The sequence below is a fragment of the Myotis brandtii genome, unplaced genomic scaffold, assembly GCF_000412655.1.
Source record: "Myotis brandtii unplaced genomic scaffold, ASM41265v1 scaffold48, whole genome shotgun sequence".
Taxonomy (NCBI): Eukaryota; Metazoa; Chordata; class Mammalia; order Chiroptera; family Vespertilionidae; genus Myotis; species Myotis brandtii.
Window position 1 is genome coordinate 4,677,709 of NW_005368341.1, and position 22,747 is coordinate 4,700,455.

Genomic DNA, 22,747 nt, shown 5'->3' on the forward strand with positions numbered 1-22,747 from the left:
CAGAAGAAGAGAGAGAGCAAGATATTGAAAACCTATTTGAAGAAATAATGACAGAAAACTTCCCCTACCTGGTGAAACAAAGAGACTTACAAGTCCAGAAAGCACAAATAATCCCAAACAAGAGAAATCCAAAGAGGACCACACCAAGACACATCATAATTAAAATGCCAAGGGCAAAAGATAAAGAGAGAATCTTAAAAGCAGCAAGAGAAAAACAGTTAGTTACCTACAAGGGAGTACCCATACAACTGTCAGCTGATTTCTCAACAGAAACTATGCATGCCAGAAGGAAGTGGCAAGAAATATTCAAAGTGATGAATAGCAAGCACCTACAACCAAGATTACTCTACCCAGCAAAGCTATCATGTAGAATTGAAGGTCAGATAAAGAGCTTCACAGACAAGAAAAAGTTAAAGGATTTCATTACCACCAAAACAATATTATATGAAATGTTGAAAGGTATTCTTTAAGAAGAAGAAAAAGATAAAGACAAAAAATAGGAACAACAGAATGGCAACAAATACATACCTATTAACAACTGAATGTAAAAATCAAAATAAATGAATAAGAAATCTAATGAACAGAAAAGAATAAGCTGGTCAATAAAATAGAATTAGAGGCATGGAAATGGAAGAGACTGACAATTCTCAGAGGGAAAGGGTGTGGGGTGGGGTTGGGAAGAGATTAAACAAAAATCTTATATGCATATATGCATTACCTATGGACACAGACAATAGGGTTGTGAAGGCCTAGGGCGGGCAGGAATGGGATGGAGGGGGGCAATGGAGGGAGAAAGAGGGACATCTATAATAATCTCAACAATGAAGACTTATTTTAAAATGAGAGAGGAAGGGGAGAGGGAGGGAGAGAGAGAAGAGAGAAAGAGAGAGAGGGAGGGAGAAACATGAATGTGAGAGAGAAACTTTGATTGGTTGCTTCCCACATGCACCCCAACTGTGAATCGAACCCACAGCCTGGGTATGTGCCCTAACCAGGAATTGAACTTGCCACTTTTTGGTGTGTGGGATGACACTCCCACCAACTGAACCACACACTGGCAAGGGCAATCATTCTATTCTCATGCTCACTTTTGCAGCCAAGCTTCTTGTAACAATTATTAACATATGCCATCTCTAGTTTCTAACCTCCCATTTACACCTTATATCATGCTAATCTGGCTTTAATACCCACCATTTCATTAAAACTATTTTTGTCAGTGATAACTCTGTCACTTAATTTAATGAACATCTAATTAAACCTCTAAGTAGTTATCAGTACGGCTGACCACTCTCTCCTTCTGGAACTGCCTCTTTCGTAGTCTCTGTTATGCCAAAATATTCTTGGGCTTTCTCCAGTTTTATTTATCAATCCCTTTTATGTTCATTTCTTGGTTTCTCTCCATTCCATTAACATTTAAATGTAAGAATTTATCAGGGTTTGGTTCTAGGTTCTCTTTTCACTCTCTACAGTCTTTATCTAGGTGATTTCGTTGATTTCTTTAGCTTCAAATATAGTCTATAGGCCAACAATTTCTACACTGACAGCCTTAGTCCAGGGCTCTTTTCTGAAATCCATATTTTTATGTCAAGTGCATTTTTGACTTAGTCACTTTGATGTCAAAGAGATTTGAAACTTCTCATGTTCAAAACTAATCTAGGAGGAGTCACTTCTAGATTAGAAGTGATTTTGAGAATTAGTATAAATCTACAGCAATCAAGTCAGGGGAGCATTATCCAGAAAACATTATATTATAGGTTGTCCAAAAAAATGTATACACACACTTTGAATAATTATAAAGGCAGTGTTTATTAAAATATATTTCAGTTTCAAAATTGAGCTATCTCCATTAAAGTTTATATATCTATTTTGTATATCAAACCATACATATATACATACATATACAGACCCATACATATTTGACCAATTAATTTTTTTTAGATTTTTTAAAAAATTTTTATTGATTCATTTGAGGGGGCGGGGAAGAGACAAACATCAATTTGTTGTCCCATCTATCCATGCATTCATTGGTTGATTCTCATATGTGTCCTGATCAAGGGAGGATGCTCTAACCCAGTGGTCGGCAAACTCATTAGTCAACAGAGCCAAATATCAACAGCACAACGATTGAAATTTCTTTTGAGAGCCAAATTTTTTAAACTTAAACTATGTAGGTAGGTACATTGTTATTAACTTAATTAGGGTACTCCTAAGGCTTAGGAAGAGCCACACTCAAGGGGCCAAAGAGCCGTATGTGGCTCGCGAGCCACAGTTTGCCGACCACGGCTCTAACCAACTGAGCTATCCGGTCAGGGCCAATTGACTTTTCATAAAGATAAAAGGCTAATTCAATGGCGAAAGAATTGACTTTTCAACAAATGATGTGTCAAAACAATTGGACATCTATATTAAAAAAAACACACCCAAAAACATATACAAAAAATAATAATAATAACTCAAAATGAATGAATCAAAGACCTAGAAGTAAAATCTGAAATTTTAAAACTTTAAGAAGAAAAAACAGGAGAAAAATATTTACTGGGATTAGTCAAAAATTTCTTAGCTAGAACACAAAAAGCACAAACCATAAGAGGTAAAATGATCAACTGAATTTATCAAAAGTAAATAGTTCTGTTCTTTTAAAGATACTGGTAGGAAAATGAAAAGTCAAAAAATGAGCTTAAATATTTACAAACTACATATCTAATGAAGGGCTAGTATCCAAAATATGTAAATAACTCTCATAAATCAATAATAAGAAAATAAATAACCATTTTTTTAAAAAAGGAGCTACAGATATGAATAGACATTTCACCAAAGTGAATATGTACCTGATAAATAAATACATGAAAACATATTCAATAGCTTTAGTCATTAGTGAAGTTCAAACTAAAATCATAATGACATACTATTATATACCTATTAGAATGACTAAAATAAAATTTTTAAAAATCTGACATTACCAAGTTCTGGCAAGGATGAAGAGCAACTGGAACTCATACATTGCTGGTGGGATTGAAAAATAGTAAGACTCTTTAGACAACAGTTTGGCACTTTCTTATAAATTTACCATATGATCCATCATCCCACTTCTAGGTACTTACTCAAATAAATGAAAACATGTCCACATAAGAACCTGTGTGCAAATATTTATGTCAGCATTTTTTCAAAATTGCTTAAAACTGCCCAGCTGGTGTAGCTCAATAGTTGAACATCGACCCATGAACAAGGAGGTCATGGTTCGATTTCAGGCCAGGACACATGCCCAGGTTGTACACTCCACCCCCAGTAGGGGGGGTGCAGGAGGCAGCTGATCAATGATTCTCTCTCACTGATGTTTCTATCTCTCTCTCCCTCTCCCTTCCTCTCTCTAAAATCAATAAAAACATTAAAATAAAATAAAAATTGCCCAAAACTAGAAGCAATACAAATGTCCTTCTTGTGAGTAAACTGTGTTGTATTTACACCAGAAATTCTACTCAGCAATAAAAGGTCTAATTTACTGGTCAGTGCAACCACATCGATGAATCTCAGGTGCATTATGCTAACTGGGAGAAACAAACACAAAAGGCTACATATTGTATACCTTAATTTATATGACATTCTGAAAAAGACAAAACGATAGAAACAGAAAACAGATCAGTGGTCACTGGAGATGGGGTAAGAGTGAGGTGATTAATTACAAAGGGCATCAGGGAATTTTTTGAGATGAATGTGGTGATGTTTTCACTACTATATGTTTCTCAAAAATAGTGAATTTTACTGTATGGAAATTATGCTCATGGAAACTTGACTGAAAAAAAAACTGATATAAAGATTTTCCCCCATATACGTGCTTATTCCTCAAGTTTCCCTATTTTAAAGAAATGACATTGCTCTCCACCCAATTTTTGAAGCTAGAATCGTACAGTTATTTTCACAACTTCCTTTTCCTTCACTGATCACCCCCCCCCCAACTAATTTCTAATCGATCCCAAAATCACATCAATTCTGCTTGTAAAACATATTGCAAACCCATCTTCTAACCTTCCTATCCAAGTTTGCCCTTCTCAACTACACTAATTGCAATAGCTTCCCTGATGGTCTCCCGGCATCCATTCTTGGCCTCCTCCAACCCTATCCTATATAATAAAAGCCTAATATGCTAAGTGTTCAGTTGTCCGGTTGACTGGTCGACCATTCAACCAACCAAAGTGTAATATGCTAATGATACGCTAAGGCCACTCAACTGCTCGCTATGACATGCACTGACTACCAGGGGACAGACAGTCAACTGGTAGACTAGTCGCTATGATGTGCACTGATCACCACGGGGCAGATGCTCCGACCAGTAGGTTAGCTTGCTGCTGGGGTCTGGCTGTTCAGGATTGGGTGAAATGGGGCCAGACACACCCTGGAACCCTCCTGCGGTCCCTCCCCAGCCCCAAACGTGCACTGGTGGGGTCTCTCGTCCTGGCCTGTGCCCTCTCGAAATCCCGGCCCCCTTGGGGGATGTCGGAGAGCTGGTTTCGGCCTGATCCCACAGGCCACTCCCCTCAGGAGGGGACTGATTGGGCGCGAGCCCGTGGCAATGGGTCCGGAATGAGCAAGAGTGGCAGGTAGGAGATACAGGCGGCATTGGACTGTGGGTTTCAGCCCAAGCCCGGCAGGCCACCCCAAGGGACCCCACCTGTGCACTAATTCATGCACCGGGCCTTTACTTTCTTCATAACTACAGAATGATGAATTTAAGTGAAAATTAAACCATGTCATTTTCTTGCTTAAAACTCTTCAATGGCTCCATTTCTAATCCCCATACCTTGGCCTCCAGCAGGCCATATGTGGTTTAACAAATCCAGTGTCATCTTGTAACACTGCCTTCTACCCTCTTGTCCTCCCACCCCAACCCCATAACCATGATACTCTAGCCTCACTGGCCTTCTTACATTTGTTGAATATTCCAAGTTTTTTGCTCTCCTAGAAACTTTACACATACTATTTTCCAGATCTAGACTCTTCTTCTTGGATCCATTTCCTTTTAATGGCTAGCTATTTCTCATTATTAAGGTTCAGCTTACATATAATATCTTTAGAAAAGTCTTAAACATTTTGTAATAGTTCCTGCATGACATTCTCTTTCATAGTGCCTATTTTGCTCTTTTCCCAATTGATAATTTTATATTTATGAATTTATTTTTATAACATTTATCTCACCTACTAGAATATAAGCTCCTTAAAGGCAGAAACTATTTTTTCTTTTTCATTTACTTAGCAGATTACCTGATACATCATAGGAGCTAAATAAATACTTGTGTAAGTTAACAAGCATCCAACAATTTTTAAAAAAAAGATTCCAATGAGATAATCACTGAATGTCCTACACCAACCTAACATTATCCATCTGTCTGTCTGTCTGTCTTTCTATCTATCTATGTATTTTTAGGGGCCCCTGACTTACGCTTAATGTATGGATATACCTACTACATTGTCTGAGATAAGACAGGATCACCAAGTTTCAAATCCATGAATGTGCAAATAGATGACAATGCCAGCCACCCAGAAAGGCTTACCTCTCCAAACCAATTGCTTGGCACAGAGAATGGAGCTTGGAGTTGTACAAAAGTGTAAAGCTGTGTGTCCACTTAAGGAGTAGCTATTGAGCTTGGCTCCATGGTCACAAAGGATCTTAACACAATCCAAGTTGGCCATTTCACAAGCCACATGAAGAGGAGTTTTCCCATTGGGTCTACAGTTGATTGTAGCATTGTGGTCCAGTAGCACCAAAAGACATTCCACGTGACCAAACAAGACAGAGAGATGCAGGCCTGTTGCCCAAGAAGACTTTAACTTATAACTAGGCAACCAATAACCTGAAAAAGAAAGGGAAAGTTTAGCTTCTTGGCCTAGGATTTCCCCATGTTTTATGAGGATTTTTAGAGTATTTTACTTTGGTCACATTTATAAAATTGGGGCGGGGAGATGATTTAGAAGTCATAAACTAGTAACTAATGGATCTACAAATGCTTAGTTAAGTGTCATATTTGGATGTACAAAGGGGGACAGGTGCTCTTGAGTTCTTACTATTTCTACCAGCCTCTATTATTTTGTTCTTTTACTTACTTTACCTTCCTAGCTCTCCCAGGCATTTGAGTTTGAGACCTTCATTTTTGTGATTGCATTTTATTTTATACTAGGGGCCTAGTGCACGAATTCGTGCACCTTGAAAAGAACTGTGGGCTGTGAGGCTGCAGTGGGCACAGGGGCGGGGCTCAGCCCATCCTCCATGCCCCTGCCTGGCCCCTCCCACTGCGGCTACCGGTCTCCTGTCCGCTGGCAGCCCTGCTCCCACCGCATCCGCTCCCATGCGCTGATAGTGCTGGCCCCACTTGTACCTGCTGATGGTGCAGAGCGATTGGGACAGGCACCAGCAGCGGGTGCGAGCAGCAGCTACCAGCCCCAAGCACCCCTCAGGAGCATGGGGAGGTGGAGAAGCCCTCAGGGGTGATCGGGGCTGGTAGCCGAGGCTCGCATCCACTGATGGCGCTGAGCGATCGGGACCGGTGCCGGGCGCTGGCAGCCGGTGTGAGTAGGCCTGGCGCCTGCAGCAGGTGCGAGCACTGGGTGGGACTGCGGCACACAGGAGCAAAGAATTTTCAGTAACCACCAGAGGCTGGCTCCGATGATGGCGACCAGCGCCCTGCCTTGGTCTGGCGCCCCCACTCACCTGCTCTAACATCCTGCTGCAGCCAATGCCCGCTATGTTCCACGCTCTGCTGCCTGCTGCCAACACCTGTCAAGTTCCGTGTGCGCCTCCTGGTGGTCAGTGCACATCATAGCGACCAGTTGTTTGGTTGTTCGGTTGTTCTGCTGCTCAGTCTATATGCATATTAGCCTTTTATCATATAGGATTTAGCCTTTTATTATATAGGATGGTAAGTTACACAAGACTCATCTATTTATAATATAAAAAGCCCTAATATGCAAATAGACCGAACGGTGGAACAACTGAACAACCAGTCGCTATGATGTGCACTGACCACAGGGGGCACATGCGAACATTGTGGGTGTTGGCAGCAGGCGGCAGAGCGTGGAACATGGCGGGCATCGGCTGCGGCAGGATGGTGGAGCAGGTGAGCAGGAGTGCCAGACCAAGGTAGGGCGCAGGTTGCTGTCATCGGGGCGAGCCTCTGGTGGTTACTGAAAATTCTTTGCTCCCGTGCACCATGGTGCCGCCGGGCACTTGCACCTGCTGCCAGCGCTGGCTCCTCTTGCACCTGCTGCTGGCACTGGAGCCACCGTTCGCACCTGCTGCTGGCGCCTAGCGCCAGCCCCAATCGCTTGGCACCATCAGTGGGTGTGAACAGTGGCTGCTGGCCCCAATCGCCCCTCAGGGCTTCTCCACCTCCCCCTGCTCCTGAGGGGCAATCAGGGCAGCAGCCACGGCTTGCACCCACTGATGGTGCCGGCCACATTCGCATCCGCTGCTGTCATCGGCCCCAATCACTCTATGCCATTAGCGGGTACAAGTGGGGCTGGCACTGTCAGCGCATGGGAGTGGTGGCAGCAGGAGCCGGTCTGCCGGCAAACAGGAGACCGGGGCCATGGCGGGGGCGAGGAGGATGGGCCAAGACCCACCCCTCTGCCCACTGCAGCCTCATGGCCCACAGTTCCTTTCAAGTTGCATGAATTCATGCACTGGGCCCCTAGTATTTAAGAATTTTTAAGATCCCAATCATTGTCTTGAATGATGTCAAAGATTTAATTACAAGCTTAAAATTTTTATTCCATCACAGCTCTTTTCCAAATAGTTGTTGCTGTTGTTGTCAATCTAAGGTGTGAAAGTATTTGATGTCTTTACAAAATTTGTCACACCAAGATTTTATTTGCCTGTTTGTCAGTTTACACAATACCTTTTTCCAAAGAAGAATTTAAGGCAACTCACAAATTTTACACTAAATTTTTTAATAACCTAGAAAATAAGTGCAAAAAAATAAGGTAAGAACATAAAAAGAGGTCAAGGGTAAGATAGGTGCACAAAATCACACCATATCTATACACTAGAACTGCATTGCAAGTTTGCCTTTGAACTTCCTGGAAGGAAATAAACAGGAAAACCTATGCTATGCAATTAACTATGCCCACAAACTATATACAAATTAATTGGTCAGGAGGAGCATAGTTGTTCCTAGAAGTGAGACCTTAGATAAAATTTTCCCATTAGTTGGAAATGTTTTCTCTCTCTTTTTCTCTCTCCTTTTCCCCTCTGACCTCTGACTTCTGAACACTGGGCTAGTTCTTTTTGTCTAAGGCTCCAACATTGCCATATTTGACAAGCTATAACAATAACTTCATGAACCTTCTTTCAATGTCAATACCTAGAGCCATGGCATTAAGCTCACTATGAGTGGGGACTGAAAATAGGTACAGAAAGATGAAATATAGATGGCAAGATGAAGATGCAGAGACAGCTCAACAGCATAGAAGAGAGTCTAGGGCTGAAGCAACAAAATATATTTTTTAAATGTTTTTTTATTGATGAGAGAGAGAGAGAGAGAAAGGGGGAGAGAGAGAGAGAGAGAGAGAGAGAGAGAGAGAGAGAGGCAAACAAGGAGAGAGAGAAGAACATCAATTTGTTCCATTTATTTATGCATACATTGGTTGATTCTTGTATGTGCCCAGACCAGGGATTGAACCTGCATATTGGGATGATGCTCTAACCTATTAGCTACCCAGCCATGGCTCAAAATACAGTTTAACATGGATAAATCAGAAGTTTGCTTTCAGGTTACAAAAATTCCACTATATACATACTAGGTAAGCAGAATATGATTTAATAGTAATTTATTTGAGGAAAGGCCTGTGGATTTGAGTTGACAGTAATCTCAAAATGAGCCAACAGGGGGATGGAGCTGCCAAAAAGTTAATACAATCGTAAGTTTCATAAATGAAAGTGCAGGGCCCAGAACAAGTGAAGTAAAGTTGTATTCTTCCCTGATTAGAATGAGGTCAGAATAAATCTAGAATACTGTGATATTTCTGAGCATCTGGGGGCACTCAGAGGATGAAGACCAGGGGATCAAGTATTAAATTCTCTCATTTCAGTGAAAAACACTACATATGTGCTCCTCCGGGGTATTTATCCTACAAGTATAATCACTCAAGTGTGAAATGTGAAACTCTTTGTGAAGGGTATGGAGTTCCAGGAGTTATGAGTCCTGGCCGCCTGGCCTATGGACAAAAACATACACTACCACATGCACTACACTACAGCATTGTTCTTGATGGCTAAGGATTACAAACAACCTCAGTGTATATAAATTATGGTACATCCATACAATCTAATACTACAGAGCCATTACAAAGAAGGGGGCACGTCTGTGTTTACTGATATGGAAGAATCTCAAGATATAGTATTGAGAGAGAGAGAGAGAGAGAGAGAGGCAGGAACCTGAACAGTGTGTATAATATGCTATCATATGTGTATATATTTATAAACACCTAGAACAAGAGACTGGTTACAGTGGTGGTCTCTAAGAACTGGGGGTCAGGGAACTAGGCCATTGATTTCCTTGTCCTTGAATGCCCTCTTTGAACTTTTAAATTTAGTGCCTTGTGGATGTATTCTTACTTATAAAAATAAATAAACTATTGTCCCCCTATCCAAAGGGGGGAAATAATTTAGTTTAAAGAGGCCATTTAGAGGGTCATGCATAATGCTCATTAATTCTGAAGTAATGAAGGAGCCCGAACCAACGTTTATTTTTCTGCAGCCCACCTTCTAATGCACACACACACACACACACTCACATACACACTTTAATCCCTTTTTCATCCCATCAGAATTTTAGGGCCATTTTACTTTCTCTTCTTCCCAAATCTTCCATTATTTAAATCTGCTCTTTAAAAAGAAAGACGAAGTTAATTCACGCTAAGGTATAATGAACTGAGGATGGTTTGAAGTGTGACCCTCTTAGGATTATCTGAATTTGGGTAGAAATCTGTATTCGACAAATAGAATTAAGTTCTAAGATACTAATTTGAGATTATTGACACTGAGAAGGGAAAGTATTTGGTGATACGGACTTTCCCTGGCAGAGACAAATAGTATCAGATAGCTGGGGAGTGCCAGTCCTGTGCCTGTAATGTGTGTGTGTGCATGCGTGCGTGTGTGTGTGTGTGTGTGTGTGTGTAAATAAATATGCACACATAATCTATGTGTATATATCCATTTATACATCTTTATGTAACTGTGTACATTGCATCTGTGTTCCAAACAGAGTTGTTAAACTATATGGTATGCAACCTACTTTTGATAATGAATGAATCACATTTGACATTAATACTCCATCAGTCATTTTCATACTCAAACTTCCTCAACAAGCAATTTGCAAAGGCAGTCTTTTCTAACTGTCTTGGAGAGAAGCTGGTTCCAGTTCCGAAACCTGGGGTGTGTTTTGCCTGCCGATTAGCAGCAAAGATTAAACAGCCCTATGCAGCGGCTGATTGGAAATTCATGCCTGCCTCTGCAATGGGAAGAAAAATGATCCCTGAAAGGAAGCAGCAGAGAGCTGATTAAGAAAACACCATTTTGATGTAAAATCAAAGACACACAGAATGTTAGCGCTGGAGGGAAGATTATCCAGTCCAAGTCTTTCATTTTCCAGATGAGAAAACTGCCACTTTCGCAGACTGCTGGAGCCATAAGTCTCCTGCCTCAGTCCAAGCTAATGGACTCAGGATATCTGCAGTGCAGGGTTTCCATCTGTCTTTGTCTTTGTGGAAGCAGAATAGGTTCAGCGCCAAGCCTGCTTCACAAATCACGAGGAAGGAAAGAAGATCCCAGATTCATCTATAACATGTCACGTCTCTGGTTTGGAAATGCCTTTGCTTGTTGATTTCTTTCTTCCTCTTAAATTCCCAATAGCACCTAGAGACTCTATCCTGCCCGTTTATTACATGCATCCATCATCCGTGGCCTCTCAGTCAGTTGCATCTTAGTCTCCTATAATAATTAACCGGTACATTGGGCTGGGACAGCCTTAGGTCCTGGAATTCAGCCGACCCGCTGCATGGACTTGTGCACCTCCCCTAGATGGGGATGTGTGTAGCTGGGTGGTGCCCCTGGTGGAAGAAATAGGAAGAGGACAGACTGGTGGAGACGATCAAGGTCTCCTGGAGTGCATCTTGGAGCTGGGCTGCAGAACTTTGGTGGTGGTGTGAGGGGAGGGTGTTCTGGATAATTCAACTCTGAGCACAGCAGAAAAGCCTGCTGCAGACAGAGGCAGCCCATAGCCAAGAGGCCACCCAAATACAATCACCACCTTAAAATGAGGCTGAGGCCACAGGTCACTGTGTACAACCGTGTCCTTTCCACCACACCTGCCCTCACGGAGGATCAAACCTGAGGCAAAGCCATCTTCAAAAAGGCACAGTCATGCAGCGCCTATGAACGTACTGGTGTCCATGTTGCTAGGTCAAGAGATCTGAATTTGTCCTCCAAAATACAATCACCCACAGGCACAGCCTGAGAGAAATACGGTGAACCAGGCAGATTCATTTTTCACTCCCTCCCTTGTTTCCACAGCAGAAGGGTCCCAGGACTTGAGAACCTAGAATGTGATTTATTTTTAGCGTTTGTCTTGGAAAGGGCCCCTCTGCTCACCTCTGCAGGCGCCAGGCTGCTGTTTGATTATGTGCTCAGACGGCAGGAAGGACAGGGTGGAACAGAACCTGGGAACAAAGCTGCTGGGGGCAGTGAAGAAGCTGCTGCCTCCCCCAAATGTCAACCACACACGCGCGCGGGCCCCAGGTCTGCCGTCTGTGCAGTGGCTGCTCCTGGCAGAAGACCGCTGCTTTTGCAAGGAGCTTAACTGAGGATACGAGGGCACAGGTTCCTTCTCCTCTGCAAAAACCCCACAGGGAACTTCAAATCCAGGCCACGGCCATGTAGATTTAAAGTGTCTAGTTCCTTTTACCTTTCCCCAGACCATGACATGTTATCTGTGTCTGTAATTCCCCTTCTTAATCTCAGAGATTATCAGCAGGCACAGGATTTAGAGAGGGTCTTGACAGAGCCTCCACTTTACAAATAGGATAATATCTTTTTTTCCTTCTTTTTTATTATTCATCATCTGAGGATTTTTTTCTTCCTTTTTAGATAGAGTGGAAGGGAGGGAGGGAAGAGGAGAGAGAGAAACATCAATGTGAGAGAGACACATGGATTGGTTGCCTCCCACAAGCATCTTGACTGGGGTTGGGGATCTAACCTGCAACCCAGGTACATGCCCTTAACCGGGAATCGAACCCGAGACCCTTCAGTACGCAGGCCAACACTAGAACCACTGAGCAACACAGGCCAGGGCTAGGATAATATCTTGTACGGATTAAGTAGCATAAAGTCCGCATGTTTGAGTAACTAACAAACAGAGGCCAACTCACATCCTGTTTTCCCCAAATCTTAACTTTGAATCCAATGTCACTTGTAGGTGACAGTTCTGAAGGAATGTTAGAAGTTTGACCCCAACAAAAATGTGCAGACTAATCCCGTGTGTGTTTAGTTTACATCAGAAACCAAAGAGAGCTGCCGGTGTAGCTGAGTAGGCCCGGGGCTCAGGAAACCTGGCAAGGAGCAGAGGGGTTGAGCCATCCTCGGGGAGAAGACTTGATCCTGCTGCAGGGTTGGGGGATGCATGCACCTCGGGTAAACCTTCGGCTAAGCCTGAGCCCTGCAACAGTTACCAGCTCTGATGCTATCTGAGTCCAAAGAGCCCACACCCGAGAAGCCGCCGCTGTTACAGCCAAAGATTACACGCCTTGCTCGTGGCTGGATTAGCAGACATTTGCTCCAACTGTGTCCATGTATTTACACAGTCCTGAAGGATTAGAGACCGCAGCACAAGTCTTGGCTATTTGTTAATAGCTAATATTTTCGGGATAAATTTCAGAGTCTTCCCAGGAGAGAGAGAAGGGGAAAAAGTAAGCTTGACATGTAAAATTGAAAAGAGAAAAATTTGAACACCAAGGAATGGAAAAAAACCCCACAAGGGTCATAGGAGAGCTGGAGAGGGAATTTCTGGCAAACAAGAAAATTAGGTGAAAAATAGATTATTCATGAAGAGAGTGGAAATAAGAGCGTTTAAGATATTTGGATGGCAGTGCTACTTAGTAAAGTAGATAGAGTACCTGCCAGAAAATTTTCCAGTGAATTCATTGGTTATTTTAATTAAAAATATCACTACCGACCAAAGAACCTATGGCTAAGGCTATAAACAGAGGACTTGACTGCATTATACTGATTAATAAAAGGACTCTGGTTAACTTTGCTAACCAGGGAATTTCATCCCAAACAGATACGGATGATATTCTGTCCGGATCATATATAAGCCAGGACTCAAACATCTGAGGGAGAATTGAGAAGTGGAGTCAGGAAAACCTTTGGGAACAGTGCTATGGATGTTCATGCTTCCACTATTCTGAGAAGCAATCTGAACAGCTTTGAGTTTTCTTAGAGAACCAGCTTTTACCCTGTATACTGTGTTCTTGGCATATAATAAACTTTATATCATTGACATGCCTGGGCTATTCAGCTATTTATTGCATTTAGAAGTTAAAAAAAGTTGTTCACGTGTTTAACTTTTCTTCCCATTTTAAAGCGATCGTCTGGGAGATGTCATTTTGCTTACTGGTGTTTGCTTTCAAGACCCATATCTCTGCCCTTTTCGAGGACATATCTCAAATGCCAACCAAAATGTTTTTCAATGTTTGCTTTACAAAGTGTGAGAGAAGTTTTTTAAATTAATAAAACATGACTTCATCTGAAGATTGAATTATGAGATTTAAAAATAACTTGACCCAATAAAATGAGATCTAACTTTAAGAATCATGAGTAGGTGCTGGGGCTAGGCGTGTCCCACAGTGTGAGCCTGAGCTCTGGACGCTGGCCTCTAAGTCTGTTCTCTATCACAGCGGAAATAGAAGCTCCTCAATGAGATGTTGAAGCAGAAGTGAATTTTCTATATTTGCTCAGGAAGTCAGTTTTTGATTGCTGGTGTACCAATTAGATTGTGGATTTGAGGGAGCAATGTTCACATCCCAAGTTGATTTCTTTGCCAATAGAATTCTGAGCTGCTTTTCCAAAAATTATAACCTCATTTTCATACTGGCTTTAGACATACTATCTTTAGGGGGGAAATGTGGTCACTCTTAGAAATCCTGTGAAAAGTGCTATGATATGTCCTAAAAAAAAATAAACATGGTTTGGGATTAATTGTGCCGCTGTTGATTTTCCGCAGGACAATCGAATGGTGAAGATAGATTATATTATTCATGACACAAGCAAATTTAGAGGTAGCATGGTATCTGTTATAGGTTTTACACATTGTCTTGCTTACTAAGACAGAAATAACAAGCCTGAAGGAAGACTCTCACACTTTAAAAGTAAACAAGTCATGTTCAGCTTCTTCACCTGGATGCTGGTGACATAGGATTGTTTATTTTGTGAAAATTAGTTGCACTCTTCTGATTTGTATACTTTCTGCATAGAGCTTTCCAAAGTGCTTTAAAAAAGTCCAAAACAATTCCACGTCCAGAAGTCTGTGATTTAATAAAGCCTCACAAACTTGAATCTAGCACAGAAAAAGGTCTCATTAGAATTATTCAGAAAGGAACTAACTCAAACTAACTAACTAACTAACTGACCCGTGTAACCTGCTCAGCTGTTCCCTAGGAATGCCTCTGTGGCTTTAAGAAATTGATACAACCACTTTGGTCTATTTTGCTTGGCTAGCAACTGGGATTCTATTTATCACTTCCACCATGACTAAAATATTAAAAGATTTGATAATTAGGCTGGAAGAGGTGTGAAAAAGTTTGAGGAAACTATGAAGAAAAAGGAGGCTTTAATTCAGGTTTCAGATTGCATATTCTTATACCCACATTCATATCCAACAGAGAGTGGGTATATTGCTTTCTATACGCACACAGACACATACAATTTCCTGCCTCAACCCTGAAGATATGACCATAAATCCTATTATTTCTGTGCATACATCCATCTGGCATGCATAAGAACAGAACTGTTCCTTTCCTTTCCCAGAGGGTGTAATTTGCTATCTCCCTAATTGAAAGCCACATCACATAGTCCTAACACTATGAGAATACCCATTAGCATGAATGAAAATGTTTGCTCTGTGAGGACCGCAGGAGTCGGCTCACACTGACAGAAAGAATTTAAAATTCTTCTCATTTAGGAGGGATGACACCTTTGGAAGCAAGAGAAACAGCACCTTTCTTCCCTGGAGCCTGCCCCTAAAACTTCCTTTCTCAACCTCAGAACCTCCGCATGCTCAGGAGATGAGAAAAGGCAGTCTTCACAACTCAGGGTCAGACAAATTGCCCACTGACTTAGACCAAAGTTATTTTACATTGGGCCCTATTGTAATTCCTTTTTTTAAAAAACAAAAAAAAAAACAAAACTCTTAAACATGTATTGAGCATTCAGATCGTCTTTCATGGAACAAATCCATGTGAGGAAAGTAACCTCATTTTATAGTATCCTCTCTTTCTGTTTAACAGAACCCCCCATCAACTACTTTTTTAAAAACAGACCTCATTTTTATCTTACAATCAAATAGCAATGTTAATTGATTATAAAGCCTTCAAGTATAAATTATAAACTGGCCTCAGCTATTCTACCCTTTGGAACTCATAATCAGAATATAGTAAATTAATGTAGAACTATACACCCTTAGCATTAGTTGCTGAAAATTGGTGGTGCTGATGATTTATATATGCATGGAACGTATTTTAAACATGAACAAAGAATGGGTGTCTCTCTCTAAATGCCACATACAAGACCTTATCTATTTTATTAAACAGAAGTGATGTTGAACATGGTGTTTGTTTGCAGTCCGCTCACCAGATGGCCTCGCTACTCAAGTTCCCCCATAACTAGCTGATTTGGGAAATCAGAAGCTGTACTCTTCTAATTTATTTCTGATTCATTAACCATGAGTTCCAGAAAGTCCCTTGATTAAAAAAACAATCAGTTCTGATTTTTTGTTATCCGTAGTTCTTCAGAACAGATAATCTGTATTAAGTGTATCTACAATTTTGATCTATTATTCAAGGAAAAAAGTTAACTTTTTTTTTCTGGTTCAGCTTTCCTGACTAAACTGAAAACTCATTAAAATGATGAGAACCATCAAGATGCATCAAGGCACAACCTTATGCATTCATTAACTCTCCAAATGGGAGCAAAATCCTCTTATTGGTAGAGAGGGACATAGAGATGACATATCTTTAAGTGGCTGTGTTAAAAGAGACTTATCTGTCTGTCCCCAAGCCACTCATACCAGCTGAGCAGTCTCTTTAGCCATAATCTAGAGATGTTTTCTTTATTCTATGTCATTATAGGCAAAATAAAAGTTAGAAATAGAAGGAAAATGCATTACTCAATATGATTGGCTAGGATTTCAAATTCCAAATATAAGGATAGAGAAAGAAAAAAAGAGAGACCACAATTTTTTTAAAGAAGTATATATGCCGCAATCTAGTTTAAAGAGAAAAGATTAAATTAGGAATATTTTTAAAATATATACTTAAAGAAACAATAGAGTCATTGATTGAGAGTGGGCGACTGACGCTGTGCATTTAAAAACTCCATCTTCTATCAATTTCACCAATTACACCTAAAACTTTTACCAATTACCAATTACACCTATAATTTTTACCTTGTTTATAAGATGCCAAAACCATATTCTGATCTTCAACTTCAAAAACTGTGTCCACATCTATTTGCCTTTGGATTAAAATGGCCTTCAATTTTCCGAAGTCATTTGACTTTAGAGCCTCCAGGAAATTTCTCTTAACTAGCTTGGCAGCTGCGGGTGTACTGACAGGGAGAGCAGTGCCGTCCATCCTTCCTCTTCCTCGGGAAGCTTGGTTGTGATTTATCAGGAGAGCGGCACCAAGCAAACAGGCACATGCTGGAGAGCCCACAAAGTGTCGGCTAATTTTATCCCCAAGTTATGCTGATCCGTTCTATTTATATAGGGATCATTTCAAACTTCAAAATATCCTTCTTGGCTGTCACTGCATTTTCAAGTCTTTAAAACTGGTTCTATACTGACTGATTCTTGAACCATACACCGTGCCAATATGAAGGAAAACCCTCATGATACATTTCAGAGGATGAAATGTCACTATGATCAAAGTAATCCTGTGAGATTTAAAAGCTCTTACTGCTTCTCTTTCCCTCAGTAAAAACATCTGGTGCCCAACTGGAGATCCAGTGTCTTGCTCTGTTTAACCAATAGCCCCCAAAATAAATTTGTTCCAGTTGCTGATATGTGTGCTTCTGAAAAGCTATAATACTTTTGTAATATAAGCCTGCAAAATCAGGCATGGTCACACACATTCAAAAACAAACAGAGGGGTTTCAAGTGGCCTAGACTTGAAAACGTTCAAGGTCATAAAAGGAAGTGGGGTGGGATGCTGGTGGGCGAGGACTGTTTCAGATAAAGAGAGACTAAAGAGACAAAACAGCTACATGCAGGGCGTGAATGAATTTACTTAATCATGGATTTTTTTTTTTTTAGTCAGTTAGAAAAGACCACATTGTAATAATTGTGGAAATATGAATATGGACTAGATATTGCTTGATACTATGAAATTATTGTTCATTTTAAAAGGTGTGGTAAACGTATATGGCTATTTAAAAGAATATTCTTATTCTTAACTGATACTTTAGGGGTAAATTGTTGTGATGTCTAAAACTTCTTTACAAAAAGTTCAGAAATATAAAAATAAATATACATACATACACACACATATACATATATAAGTGTATGTGTGTATTTGTGTGTGTGTGTAAATAGAGGCAGAAAGAAAAAGCAAATTTAGCAAAAAAGTGTAAAGTTGGTGTCCACTATATTATTCTCTTAGATTTTTCTCTAGGTTTGAAATGTTTTCAAATAAAAAGTTAAAGAGGAAAATACTCAATTTTTTAAATGTGTAAATCATGGAAAATTAGAAAATGATCATAATAAGTATTCATTTGAATGCAAAAAATCACATTTTATATATTGTCGGTGAGAGTCAAAACTTAAAATGATAATAGCATTTAATTCTTAGAATTTACCAAAGGACGTAAAATATGGATGCAAATTGTAACACAATTTTTAACTTTTTTCATTGACGGGTAACATAAATACAAGAAAGTAGAAGGTGACAAGTCAAGTCTACAGCTTGTTAAATTTTTACATAGTGAAGACAACTGTGTAATCAACCCCCATGGAATTCTGTCCCCTTCTCTTCAGGGGATACATCCCAAGACCCCTTGTGGATGCCTGAAACTGGGGATAGAACCAAACCTAACTATACATACATACCTTTGATAAACTTTAATTTGTAAATTAGGTACAGTCAGACAAACACAACTAATAATAAAATAGAATAATTGTAATAATATACTGTAATAAAAGTTATGTGAATGTGCTCTCTCTCCCAATATATCTGATAACTGAGAGGGCTACTAAGTGATTAATAGGTGGGGATCATCTAAAGTGTGAATACTCAGGACAAACGGATGAGTCATGCACTGGGCAGGATGGAGCTGGGTGGTGGGAGATTTCAGCTTGCCACTCAGAATGGCAAGCAACTTAAAACTTATGAATGGTTTATTTCTGGAATTTTACGTTTAATGTTTTTAGACCACTGCTGACAGTGGGTAACTGAGACCACAGAAAGCGAAACTTCAGATAAGGGAGGGCTACTGTAGTTCAAATATACTTAAAACCCCTTCCAATCAAAATATACACCTGACTCCAGAGACAACCATTATCCCAACATCTAACAATATAGACTAGCATTGCTTGTTTTTTCCATGTTTAGGCTATTTTGTTAATATTATTAATTTTTAAGTTTTCAAGAAGATAAAATTTCAAGTTTAACATAGTATAAAATATTTGTCCTGCAAAAAAGGATAAATAAACAAAAATGTATGTGTGGATGATTACATTGTTAATAATTATAAAAAAATAGAAGCAATCTAAAGATCAACATAGAAAATTTGATAAACAAATTATGACATATACAAATAATGGAATACCCTTCAGTCATTATAACTAGATAGATCTATATTTATTTAAAAATATCTGTGAGATAAGCAATTTATAAAATAATATGTATAGAATAAACATCTTTTTAAAATGTCTATACTTATATAACTTAGGAATATATAGCTGCATATATGTATATAAATCATATATATATTTATATAATGTACCAAATGTATAAATATATGTACTATATGTGACACATAGGAAGGAAAAGTCTGTAAGCATCTATTACCAAATATCATCGACTTTTATTTCCCAGCGGTAAGATTATATCAGATTTCTTCTTTATCTCTTTCTTATTTTGTGAATTCATCTACAATGAGCAAATATTACATTTGTAATAAAAAGGTATTTCCATGCTGAACATATTAAAAAGGATAACATGTTGACACAGAATAACTACAGAATTACAGATTCCATGAGGGAGGGAAGGGAATCATTCTCATGTCCTCAGTGTCTACCTCGCCCAAATGAATAAATAAAGAGTGAATGTATAAAGAATTAATCATTAATTATTTATAATGTCCTGAGCACATGCTTGGGGGCAAATAAGATACTCTTCCTTTGAAGTCCTCTGGGTCACTCAGGCAGACATATAGCATTTATTAATATGTTTTGTCCATTTTTGACAAAACTAGAGAAAAAAAGCATTTCCAGTATAGGAAACAGAGACATCCAAAAATTTTGCATTATGTGAGGATAATTAGTGCAAAGGCCACTAAAATTGACTCTACTTAAAATGAAGATCAAATTTCACAAAATGGGGGGTCTTTTAAAATTCATCTTCAAAAATAAAAGCAAAATTATGGAGAACATTTTTTTCACTTCATATTTAATAACATTGAGGTTGACAGCAATTGTATAATTCATAGACTCATGAAATGAAATGTTTACTATTTTCTGAGGAAGATAATTCTTCTGATCCAATTTCATAATAAGAGTCATTCAAAAGATAAAGGATATTGCTTTATGTTATTACTAATATAATAACTAATCATTGAAATATCAAAGGATCAAGAGAGGCCCTGGCAAAACTGATAAAGCTCTCGTGAATACTTATGTAAATATGATCCTTTTTTTATTAGTTTGACAACAGACAATCAATATATAATTAACTATCATATCCTGGTTCACAAAGCCATCCATTCCATTATTTGAAAATTAGCTTCAGAAGTTTCTTTGTTACATTGGGCCAAAATTTGCCCATTCACTTCTTCCCATTGGGTCTAATTATGAACATACAATCATACATTTATTTCAGACTCATCCTGGATAAAAGTCTTCCTAACATTTGGAAGTAGCATCATATCTCTCATAATAATGTTTTCCTGAAGTAGTGTCAACTATTCCTTATTTGGGGTGGTTTTCAGAATTCTTTTTGTCTTGCCCAATCCCTTATGGGTCCTCTCAAGTTTATTCATGAATGCTCCTCTTAAATCTTGGTGCCTAAAATGGAGCATATAATATTCCTAGAGGAAGCTGACAACTACGGATTAAGATGGATGACATGAGGGATTCACTGTGGGATTTTTTTTTTGAAATTGTATTGGGATTCTTAGGGGCACTTTGCAAGTCTGCCTCATGTAATAGTTGCAATCCCTTCAGTAAATACCTATCGAGCACAGACCATGTGCCAGACACTTATTCTGAGTACTGGACATACAGCGGCGAACCAAACAGACAAAAATCCCTGCTTTTGTAGACCTTTGAATGCTAATGAATTTAAGTGCTAATGGAAGTTCTCAGATCGTGCCAGTATTCTGTACACTAGAATTTGACGCAAAGTTGCAATTCATTGAATTGCATACAGAAATAATACATTTTGTTTATATCCAATTAATGGATTTGATCCCCCTTATGGGTTCTCCACCTTAGTAACAAAGGAAGGGCAACTTAATCTTATTCCAACCTGATATGTTGAGTCTGATCCAAATATTTAACAGTCTCTTTAAGTAAATGCTCAGTCTCTTTGGATAGAATTCCCTACCTTTTAAAGTTATGACTTTCCTTCTATGATGGTCTCTGGAAATATGGGATATGGATAGAAGCAATATTGAAAATAGTAATCTTTAACAACCAGTGTCAATGAAGAGACTGGCCATAAATAACCAGTGTGGCCAGACCAGTGTATACCAGGTAAATATCAGTCAAGGGTAGAAGGACAGCTTATATGACCTCATGAAGGGAGAGGGGTCCTCAGGTGGACTCATTGTCCTCTGGGCCCTCGCTGATCTCTGTGGCAGAGTGACTCTTTTATTGGCTATATTCTGATTTCTGGATCCCACCACTGGAGCAGGTGATCCTGGTCATTGGCCTCCTATTTTGATATCTGTAAACAGCCTCTTGACTGTGTCAGTCCAATGTAAACTCAGAAACTGTGTCCTCCCCCACACTTCATACAAAGACCATGAAGAATCCTCAGCTTTCTGTAGCTGCCTTTTTGCCATCCTTTTAGGGCTAGAATGGGCATGCACCTAATTAGGCTGGACTTCTCCAAAGAGTCCATATTCTCCCTGATGCTGGACCACTAATCTCAGTGTCTTCAGACCTCTCAGGTTCCCTTTAAGTCCCTTCTCCTCTTCACTGCTCCACTAAAGTGCAATCCTGGAAGAAATGGGTGTACAAAGATGAGAGCATAGCATCTAACCCTTCGATCAACCTATACCCCTATCATAATGTCTCAAGACCTCCTGTATTCCTGGCCAGAAGGGTCCAGTGCTGGACGCTTCCCTTTGTCCTTTCCTTTTTCTTCCTAGGTCAGCAAGCTTGCTGACCTCCCCGCCTAAGTGGAAGAGTTGCCCTTTTGCATTGTGGAGGAAACCCCATCATCTGAATCCTTCAGGCATGATCCCTGATATAAAGAAGATAACATAATTTAGGAAAATCCCCATTCCTTAATGCCTGATTTTCACAACTATTTTGTTTCTAACTCAGCATTGACACTTCAACCTGATCAATGGCCAATTTCTCCTACGGTGCTCCCATACTTTCCGTCCTTCAGACTTGGCCCTGAAGGCTTCAAGGAGCAAAATTTTAAAAAGAAATAAAATAGCATTGCTTTAACTTTTGGAAACACTACCATTTTAACCTAAACAGAGGACTTTAATTTTTCTCAGAGAAGCTATTTCAATTCCATCTCAGAGCTGTAAAAATAAATAAATCTAAGCTTTGTGGAATAATTAGAGAAAACAAAGCCAACTGTCATGAAGAAATGTATAAGATTAAGAAAGTCATCTGTATTGTGCTAAAGAAATCAATTACTGACCAATTTACCTGAGCAGCGGAGGATAAAACTAAGAGATTATTATTTGTGCTTACAAAACACATAGGAGCTTAATTAAATTGCCCATCAAAGTCATTCTAACATATAGGAAGTAATGTGACCAATGCTAATGAAACAGATTTGAGACCTGCCTACATTATTCAGACCATGTCTTCCAATCACCATCTCAGAAGGCCAAATTACACAGTGGACACATTTCACACCGTCTATTCAGGCCCAACAGAAATTCCTGTATCCTCCAGCTCTTAAAAACGAAAATTTTCCATGCTAAAAATGAGTTTTTTATTAGTGTTTCACAACATGCCAGGAGAGTGTCCTCTGCTCTTGGACAAAATGAGGAGCTTTCTGACAAGATAATGCCATTGTGTGG

General features: G+C 39.6%; 1 protein-coding gene across 1 annotated transcript in view; it reads right to left on the reverse strand.

Moving 5' to 3' along the window:
- The window catches only part of ASB4 (ankyrin repeat and SOCS box containing 4), a 127,541-nt gene that overhangs the window by 39,759 nt on the left and 65,035 nt on the right, over positions 1 to 22,747 (reverse strand). Inside the window, exon 3 of the mRNA XM_014547557.1 lies at positions 5,547 to 5,846. Within this exon, the coding sequence (XP_014403043.1) occupies positions 5,547 to 5,846 (300 nt within the window). The remainder of the gene's footprint in view (positions 1 to 5,546; positions 5,847 to 22,747) is intronic.